This window comes from Lipotes vexillifer, unplaced genomic scaffold (genome assembly GCF_000442215.2).
Source record: "Lipotes vexillifer unplaced genomic scaffold, Lipotes_vexillifer_v1.1 scaffold334, whole genome shotgun sequence".
Lineage (NCBI taxonomy): Eukaryota > Metazoa > Chordata > Mammalia > Artiodactyla > Lipotidae > Lipotes > Lipotes vexillifer.
Window position 1 is genome coordinate 1,273 of NW_006799673.1, and position 10,212 is coordinate 11,484.

At 33.8% G+C, this 10,212-nt stretch overlaps 1 protein-coding gene across 1 annotated transcript in view; it reads left to right on the forward strand.

Annotated features, from left to right (window-relative positions):
• Nucleotides 1–413: 413 nt before the first annotated feature.
• NRG4 (neuregulin 4) overlaps nucleotides 414–10,212 on the forward strand; it is a 66,905-nt gene continuing 57,106 nt past the window's right edge. Inside the window, exons 1-3 of the mRNA XM_007471838.1 lie at nucleotides 414–539; nucleotides 1,511–1,576; nucleotides 3,484–3,577. Coding sequence (XP_007471900.1) covers nucleotides 1,567–1,576; nucleotides 3,484–3,577 — 104 coding nt within the window. The 5' untranslated portion in view covers nucleotides 414–539; nucleotides 1,511–1,566. The remainder of the gene's footprint in view (nucleotides 540–1,510; nucleotides 1,577–3,483; nucleotides 3,578–10,212) is intronic.

Here is a 10,212-nt window from a genome sequence, read left to right on the forward strand (position 1 = left end):
ACACGTGCTGTATTGTAAATAGTACCTCCTTTCAGTTTTATAAGTACTTCAAATCACCGTTTGTATAAACGTTATGTGTTTTGTAAGGAAATTCCTTTTTTTTAAAAACCCCAGGGAACATTTGTCCACTAATTCCATATTCAGCTTCCTTTTCTTCACAAAGTTGTACAACACTTTGGAATTATTCAGACACGCAGAGATAAATTAACAGTCTAAAGAATGTGGTATACTTTATAATTAAAAGAATGTCCAATTCTTGATTTGAGAGCGCAGCTTTTAGTACAACTTCTTTTCTAAATAAAATTCTGTTCCATTTGCAACCCTGAACATGTGGACTGAAAGAGGTGGTTCCCTTGGCTGGAGCCTGACCTCTGTGCACACCTTGGTCTTTGTCTCCACTGCGCCCACATTGCACACTGCAGCCATATAAATCAGATTTTTGACGTGTTATAAAGGGCAAGGCACAGCTGCTTCAGACTGCATTGTTCAAAAACTTTTGAAGCGCTGCATATCTGACAAAATTTATTGTTTGTATGAATGTGAGTGTTTATTGAGGTAAGCCTTGTTTCTTTAGAAAAAGAAACTCATATGATGAGCCAGTGATTATTTCAAATTAAATAGGTTTAACTTCTGTCTTTCTGTCTCTCATTACTTGTCTGTTTAAGAAAGAGTGACTGGCTTTGAGAGAAGGCCTTGATTATTACACCTGTGTTAATAGGAAGTTGTTGATTGAGATTTCTGTTACAAAGTCTTTCTGCTTAAGTCAGGAGTGAGTCTCTTTTATAAAAAGAAATTGAGAGCATGTAATCATAATGTAAGTATAAATCTGTCATCTTTTCAACTGTATTTTGTAATTCCTTTGTTTCTGTTATAGCAGATAACTTCATATATAGCTAGTTTGCTTTGCTAGATGCCAGATATTTTTTAAAAGGCATTTGTATATTGGTAAATGTAGTGCAATCTACAGTAAATTTGAAAGTACTTTTATAAAATTTTTAAAGTTTCTATAGAAATGCAGACCTTTTAAATGCAGTTCGTTTTTTCTATAGTGTGTTTTTTGGCCATTTTTAATAAACTGAAAAATAGAAAGTTGTTCTGTTAAAGTCAAATTAGAAATAGGCTTTATGAAAAAGTTGAAAAGTCAATTCAGGTTATTTAGTTTCACTTACTGACTCATCTTTCATATATAATCTCATATAGTATGCTACTAATTTAACAATGTTTATTAAAAGTAAAACATTACACATCTCTTCAAAGAGAGATTTAAGAGTACATTATATTATTTAGGCAATGATTTGTATCTGGTGCATTTATACTGCTTGTTGATCTTTTAGTTTTATCTGTTCAGATTTTTTTATTGATATGTGATAAGTATCTAAAAAAATAGATGCTCTAACCAAAGAATTTTGTCCCTAGCCTTTAAAAGTTTAAAAGAATATTACTGTTATGATATTTGACACTTTATAATGCTCTCAAAAGAAGATAATTTTTCCTAAATTGTTAATTTTAGGTGCTGTTTTTCAACCCTAAACTTTTGACCAAGAATGAAACTATTTAAAAATTAAGATGCCAACAGGTAATTTCTTGTAAGTTTATACTTTTGTCAATGTGTGTCACATAGAAATAGAACCAAAGAACAAATGTATATTAACACAAGACTATATTTTTCCCCATCTAAAATTGTCCTAGAAATATGGAATACCTTGGTCTTGAAAGACCTTCCTTTATAATATGAAACTATTTTATTTTAGACCTATATTTTATCACTTTTTACAAACTGACAAACTCTGGCTTACTCTAAATCCGGTAACAACTTTACAAATAAGTAAATGAAATCAGAATAAAAATAGATTCAGAGATAGTGATTCAGGTTAGATGAGTATTCTTTACTGATAAAATAGCAAGTGCTGAGTCATGACCGGTTGTAATCTTATTAAAAACAAGGACATTAATTTCAGCCACAGGAAGCATTCTGTGATAAAGCTGACACTCCACCCTCAATGGAGAAACCCTATGTGATGACTTCCATGATTCTAGCATCATGTAATGTCAACTGGGATTTTATTTGTTAGCCAAATTATTCCTGAAGAGTTGTAAGAATTATCTTATTAAAAGTTGTTTGGTTGTAAAGAAGCATGACATTGTGTAAAAAAGAAAAAATCTAAAAGATTAGTTCTGGTTGGTTTACTTTCTTCTTTTCCACTTAAATTCTTTGTAACTCTGTTTTCCTCTTTACATTTTTATACTTTTATAATTGTGATGGTGAAACAGAATCTTCTCAATTCTAAAGTAAAAGGAAAGTTTTAAAATTTCAGATTCTGATAGTGAGGACATCTGGTTCTACAGCAGTTATATCTTAAGGGTATTGATATCTTAGTGGCAAATAAATGCTAGATAACTTTTTTAAATTAGTATGCTATTTTTTAAAATGCTAAATTGGAATAATGCCATTTTCTTCTTCACAATAGATTCTATGTCACTTTCTGGACAGAACCAATCAGTAACCAACAATGTGCGATTTTAAAGCAATATGATTCCCCCTTCAGGACCAAAAGATAAAGCATTGAGCAATTTGCTTTTCTAATCATAAATAGTAGTATACAGTAGTATAATGACTCAATGAATTCTACTGTGTTATTTCTAAATTTTTCTGTCTGATGGTTTTGGTGGGATTTTCTTTTTAATGGTGGAGGAGGAGGTAGAGGCTGGAAGGAAGGAGAGGTACCAAGAGAGAAAGGGAAGGCAAAGAGAGAAAGAACATAAAAGAAAGGTCAAAGATAAAGAAGGAAGAAAGGATGGAGAAAGAGGAGGAGAGAAAGGAAACGAGAGAAATGGAGGTTTATTTTCTTAATATTCTGAAAATTTTTGCTGTATATCAGATGATGACTTAGGTTTTGAATAGTTACTAGTTATTACCTAAAATTCCCTTGCAAACCAAAACCTAATAAGATTATATTTTTGTTTTTTTGATGTTAAAATTGTCATATGTAGAAATATTTAAAGATGATTTTGGACATCAGAATTTATTTAATAATCTAAATTTTTTTCCCCACAACAATTTCAGACTTTAATGTATTTGAGACCTTAAAGGAAAGATAGGCATCTAAATATACACTTGGGACAGAAGAACTCTAAGCAAAGCTGCAGAATCTATGTACTAAATGAGAAAAGCCACTATTTATTTTAAGATCATAATGTCCTCCTTTTAATCTATTATAGAGATTCCCTATTTCTGTAATATAGCTTTTAATTCCATTATAATTAATGACCATATCTTCAAGACAGATTAATTTTTTTCCTCAAAGGGATCGAAGTCCCTGCTTATCAAATAAGGAATAAGATTAAGTCCTTCATTTTAAGAAACAATTCTTCATTCTAATTTTTAGAATTACTACTTCAGTGTAAGATACTTGGTCCTTTTCCTTATTTTATTAGAAAAACTATAATTTGTTTTTCTCTATTTTATTTATGTATATGTTTTAGATCATGAAGAGCCCTGTGGTCCCAGTCATAGGTCATTTTGCCTGAATGGAGGGATTTGTTATGTGATACCTACTATTCCCAGCCCATTTTGTAGGTGAGTGAAATGGACTGGGGGAGAGGGTGATTTTATTTTTGATCATCTACTAACTTCTTTGAGAAGTGATAAATATTGAACAGAGTATAAGATGAAAAAGTGTGAGGAACAATCTTCATATTTATATAGAACAAAATTATGGTTTTAAAATAAAAACAAAGCAAAGTGGCAAATCACAATCTCAAGAGTGTTTATTTTGAAAATTGGTAGTGGTAGCTTCAAGCCTATTCAGATTTTTTAATCCATTTTAGTGAACTCTCTATGATTTTAGCAATTTAGGGAAGACACTCTATACTTATTTCTGGCAAAACAGCTATAGAATTCACTAATGTAAGAAAAGCAACATGAGATATTTTGCTTTGATTTAGAATACATGATAACTGTGTTGGTACCAAAACTTCATTTGATATATTAAAAAGAAAATGAAGAGTTAAGTTTTTCTAATGGTAGCAGCAAATTTTACAAAGAAGGGTATCTTAGCCATTATTGTTTTAAAATAATATTATTCACTTTGGGAGTATCGTTATAGCCAGTGATCAATAAAAGACTTGAAAATAGTGCTTGTGTAGCTGGCTTCGTGTGAGTTTGGTTGAACAGGATTTAAGGGGGTTATAATAAACCTCTTTTAATATGTGAACGAAAAACATAGCACTACCAATAATGTCCACAGATTTTAGCAGAGCTAACATCTAAAGATACTTTGCAGCATGTGCATCAATTACTCTGTTTTTGTTACTTAACTGAAATGTGAGAGGTATAGAATCTAGATTTAAGATCTTACTAAAGGATAGGAAAGTAAAATTCACAGGAAAAGTGAAAGATATTGGGATTTAGTGTGGAGGAGGAGAGGCAGAGAAATAACCTTATAATTATCTCAGGAAGTTTTTAGAAGTTTTCATGGAGGGAATAGTGAGTGACTTTTTAAAAATAGGCATTTTTTCCTCTCAGGTAAAAAAGGAAGGGGATAAAGGAACAAATTAACAATTATTTCTCACCCACCAGGAGCTTCTACATTATTTTACATTTTTAAATCCATTTACTGAGATATAATTTATGTATGACAAACTACATTCATTTTTTAAAATTTATTTATTTATTTATGGCTGCACTGGATCTTTGTTGCTATGCACTGGCTGTCTCTAGTTCTGGCGAGCGGGGGCTACTCTTCGTTGCAGTGCGTGGGCTTCTCATTGCGTTGGCTTCTCTTGTTGCAGAGCACTGGCTCTAGGTGCACGGGCTTCAGTAGTTATGGCTCGTAGGCTCAGTAGTTGTGGCTCACGGGCTCTAGAGCACAGGCTCAGTAGTTGTGGCGCACGGGCTTAGTTGCTCTGCAGCATGTGGGATCTTCCTGGGCCAGGGCTCGAACCCATGTCCCCTGCATTGGCATGCGGATTCTTAACTGCGCCACCAGGGAAGTCCCTACGTTCATTTTAAGCGCATAATTGATGAATTTTGACAAATGTTTATACCCGTGAAACCACCACCACCACAAAATACAGAACATTTCCATTATCCCCCCAAATTTCTTTACTGACCATATTCTTTATTTACATTTTCATGTTTCATTCTCAGAAAAACCTTAGAGAAAATGGGGAGAGGAGACCTAAGGAAATAGAAAAATAAAGGGAAAATGAAAAATTAACTGACTTTCCAAAAGTCATACAACTAGGAAAAAATTAAAGAAATGGCCTTTGAGTACAACTCCCAGGGTTCACTTAATCTTATGATATATTCATTCTGGATTCTTTATAAGGGGATATGGCATGTGGCATTCATAGAACAAAACCAAAATGCTTACCAGAAAAAATAAATTTAATAATTAAAAAATAGTAACATTTTGTATCTTGATCTTGGTGTAGCTATATGGGTGAAAAGGCTATCCTTTCTCCGTTGAATTGCCTTTGCATCTTTGTCAAAAATTAATTGACCATATATGTGTGGGTCCACTTCTGGGCTATTCTAAATCACTGATCTGTATTTCTGTCTTTTACCAATAACAAATAGTCTCAATAACTGTAGCTTTATAATAAGTGAAGTCAGGCATTGTGAGTCCTTAACTTTGGTCTTCAGTTCATTGATCTTTAGCCTTCTTTTTAACAGACAGTATTTAATGTTAAAATTTTCCAGATACATTTTAACTCCTTCCTACAAATTTTATAGGCTGTTGTACTGAGTTTAAAATTTTTTCCGTTATGATTTCTTCTTTAATGTATGGGGTTTTTTTTTGGTTATCCTTTAAGATTTATATCTAATTTAATTGCATGGTAGTCAGAGTATGTGTTCTATTAAGCTGTATACTGAATACTTGTCTGTATACTAAATAAATGTCTGTTATGCTGCAGTGAATAAGTTGAAAGAAAGAGTTCAGAGTACTGAAATTTGGAGAATCATTGTAATGGGAAGAAATCTAGGGTCTTAGTTCAGGCTACTATAGCAAAATGTCATAGACTGGGTGGCTTACAAACAACAGAAATTTATTTCTCACAGTTCTAAAGGCCAGAAGTCTGAGATTAGGGTGCCAGCCTGGTTGGGTTCTGGTGAGTGCCTGCTTCCTGGTTTGCAGATGTACCTGGGTAGAACTTTTGACTGGCAGATTTATTTTCTGGAAGAGGTAGTAAGGAGCCAGCTATCAGACTGCAGAGACAACATATGACAGAATGAGGAGTACCTTCTTCTAGATGTAAGCAAATTACAAACTACAGGCCAGATCGTTTTTGTATGACCCTCAAGCTAAGAGTATTTTTCTTTTTAAAGCGTTGTAAAAAACACATGCAAAAATACAGAAGATTATGCCATACATGGCAGGAAGAGAGAGCTTTCTAGAGCCTCTTTGGACTTTCTTTCAAACCAGCCTCCTCTCATTTTTCTTATCTACTTTCTTTATTTGGTGATTTAGCACAGTGATTTTCTTTTTTTAAGCTAATATTTTAAAGTTGAGGACTACATGACATCAGTTCATGAGTGTTTGTTGAGATTTGCTCTGGAGCCTGGTTCATGTACAGTATTTTAAATGGTCTGTGTCTCCTAGAGAAGAATGTGTATTCTTTAATTGACAGATATAGGGTTTTATATATGTACCTTAGATCAAGCTTGTTATAATGTGCTGTTCAAATCTTACATATCCTTACTAATTTTCAGTCTTCTTGATTTTTCAGTAACTGGAGAGTTATATCAAAATTTCTCACTGTTTTTGGATCTTTAATATCACAATTTCTGTTAATTTTTGCTGAAAAAATTTTGAGGCAATGTTATTAAGCCTGTATTAATTTAGAATGGTTATGTCTTCTGAAGTATCCCTTTTTATCATGATATAGTGACCTTCTTTATCTCTAATGTTTTTTGCCTTAAAATCTATTTATCTGACATTAAGGTAGCTATACTAGCTTTCATTTTTCAGTATTTGACTAATACACTTTTTTCTTCCAATTTTTCAATGTGTGTCTGTAAACACATACAGTTAGTTGAACTTTACCTTTTCTGTCTTTATTGAAATGATTGAGTTTTATTTTTCCACCCTACATTCTATTTATTTTCATTGATACGTCTTGGAATTAATTTAGTTGTATCTGTCTTTTTTTAATGAAAAGAATAGAAAAAATATTAGAATAAAAAGTGCATAATGAGTGTAAGTATTATTTGTAAAACTTGTGCTTCAGGTGTGTGTGTGTGCATGTGTTTGGAGTCATGTCTATTATTATTTTTTTGATTCAGTGGCTCAATATATTTTTTTAATTGGAGTATAGTTGATTTACAATGTTGTGTTACTTTCTGCTGTACAGCACAGTGAATCAGTTATACATATACATATATCCACTTATAGTATTTAGTAGAGTTCCCTGTGTTATACAGTAAGTCCTTATTAGTTATCTGTTTTATGTATAGTAGTGTGTATATGTCAATCCCAATCTCCCAATTTATCCCTCCTCCTCTTTCCCCCCTGGTAACCATAAGATGGTTTTCTACATCTGAGTCTATTTCTGTTTTGTAAATAAGTTCATTTGTACCAACATCTAATTATTTACAAAGTCCTGGATTAAATGGAATTTATCCTTACTTCTGTATCTCTTTGCTCTTTCCTTAGTATTGTTTCTCTCCTGAGGTATTGCAGTAGCCTTCTTTCTTCTATCCTAGTCTCATTCACAATACTGCTGTAGTTGTCTTTGTCTTTTCTGTTCACAAAATATTTCAAAGGATACAGTGTATCTCCAAATTTCTTAGCCCGGCATTCAAAGCTTTTCATTATATTGGTCTGTTCTGTTGACATCCTCTCCTATAACTTCTTTATACATACCTTGAGTTCTAAACATCCTGAACAATGTGCAGGTTCCCAAACATGCTAAGCCTGATTCCATGCTTTGGCATATGTCAGTTCGCCTGCCTGAAATGCCTTTCCTCCCTTGTCTTTGAAGAGAGCTAATTTATCACTTCTTCTGTGGAGCCTTCTTTGTCTTAAGGAGGCAGTTTCACGGGCTCTTTCTTTTGTACCCCATAATACCTTGTGCATTTCATGCATACTTTTATTATGCCACTGATTAATATTTTAACTGTTTATTTACTGCCTTCCTCAAAATTGTGAATGCCTTGAGGGCAGAGATTTGCCATCTTTCTGCTTTTTGTGCCTAGCAAAATAAATAAATGAATAAATAAGTATAATGAAGGAAGGAAAGGAACAAATTATACCTATGTATTGCTGCAAGTAATTACAGAAAACTCTAAATTGTTTAGTAAAATGTACTGTGTTATATTAGCATTACAAGATCAGTATATAATTTTTATGCAGTGATTATGGGTGGGTTTTTCTACACCTTTTTTGTGGTTTTCAGTATATTTCATATAAAAAAGAAAATGAGGCAGTATAAATGACAGTATAAATATATTTTACATACTATTTATTAACTGAAGTTGTGAATTTTCCTTTATGAAAGTATGATTCTTATTACCATAACACTTAATTTAAAAGTTTAGGTGAATTCTAGTATTTTTTGAATTATTTTTTATTGTAGTAAAAGTAGATAACATAAAACTTACCATTATGACCATTTTTAAGTGTATAGTTCAGTGACATTAAGTACATTCACATTGTTATGCAGCCATCACCACTATCCATCTCCAGAACTTTTTCATCATCCCAAATGGAAATTTGTACCCATTAAACAATAACCTCCCATTTCCCCTCTGTCCAGCGCCGGTAAGCATTGTTTGACTTTCTGGCTCTATGAATTTAACTATCCTAGGTTCCTCAAATAAGTGGAATCATAACAATACTTAGCTTGTATGTCTGTCTTATTTTACTTAGCATAATGACTTCAGGGTTCTTCCATTATAGCATAGTGTAGAATTTCCTTCCCTTTTAACGATTAATGATATTCCACTGTATGTATGTAACATATTTTGTTTATCCACTCATCCATTGGAGGACATTTGGGTTGTTTTTAACCTCTTGGCTATTCTGAATAATGCTGCTGTGAACACGGGTATACAAACATCTCTTCAAGACCCTGCCTTCAGTTCTTTTGAGTATATAACCAGGAGTGGGATTGTACGGTAATTCTATGTTTAATTTTTGAGGCACTGCCTTGCTGTTTTCTATGGTGGCTGCACCGTGTTACATTCCTACTAGCAATGCACAAAAGTTCCAGTTTCTCCATATCTTTGTGAACACTTGTTATTTTCTGTTTTTTTGATAATAGCCTAATGGATGTGAAGCGGTATCTCATTGTGGTTTATTTTATTTTTTAAATTTCTGGCTGCGTTGGGTCTTCGTTGCTGCGCCCGAGCTGTCTCTAGTTGTGGCGAGCGGGGGCTACTCTTTGTTGCAGTGTGCAGACTTCTCATTGTGGTGCCTTCTCTTGTTGCAGAGCACGGGCTCTAGGCACGTGGGCCTCAGTAGTTGCAGCAGACGGGCTCAGTAGTTGTGTCTCGCGGGCTCTAGAGCACAGCCTGAGTAGTTGTGGCACATGGGCTTAGTTGATCTGTGGCATGTGGGATCTTCCCAGACCAGGGCTCAAACCTATGTCCCCTGCATTGGCAGGAGGATTCTTAACCACTGCGCCACCAGGCAAGCCCTCATTGTGATTTTTTTTTTTTTACATCTTTATTGGAGTATAATTGCTTTACAATGGTGTGTTAGTTTCTGCTTTATAACAAAGTGAATCAGTTATACATATACATATGTTCCCATATCTCTTGCCTCTTGCATCTCCCTCCCTCCCACCCTCCCTATCCCACCCCTCTAGGTTGTCACAAAGCACTTAGCTGATCTCCCTGTGCTATGCAGCTGCTTCCCATTAGCTATCTGTTTTACGTTTGGTAGTGTATATATGTCCATGCCACTCTCTCGCTTTGTCACAGCTTACCCTTCCCCCTCCCCATATCCTCAAGTCCATTCTCTAGTAGGTCTGTGTCTTTATTCCTGTCTTACCCCTAGGTTCTTCATGACATTTTTTTTCTTAAATTCCATATATATGTGTTAGCATACAGTATTTGTCTTTCTCTTTCTGACTTACTTCACTCTGTATGACAGACTCTAGGTCTATCCACCTCATTACAAATAGCTCAATTTCACTTCTTTATATGGCTGAGTAATATTCCATTGTATATATGTGCCACATCTTCTTTATCCATTCATCTGACGA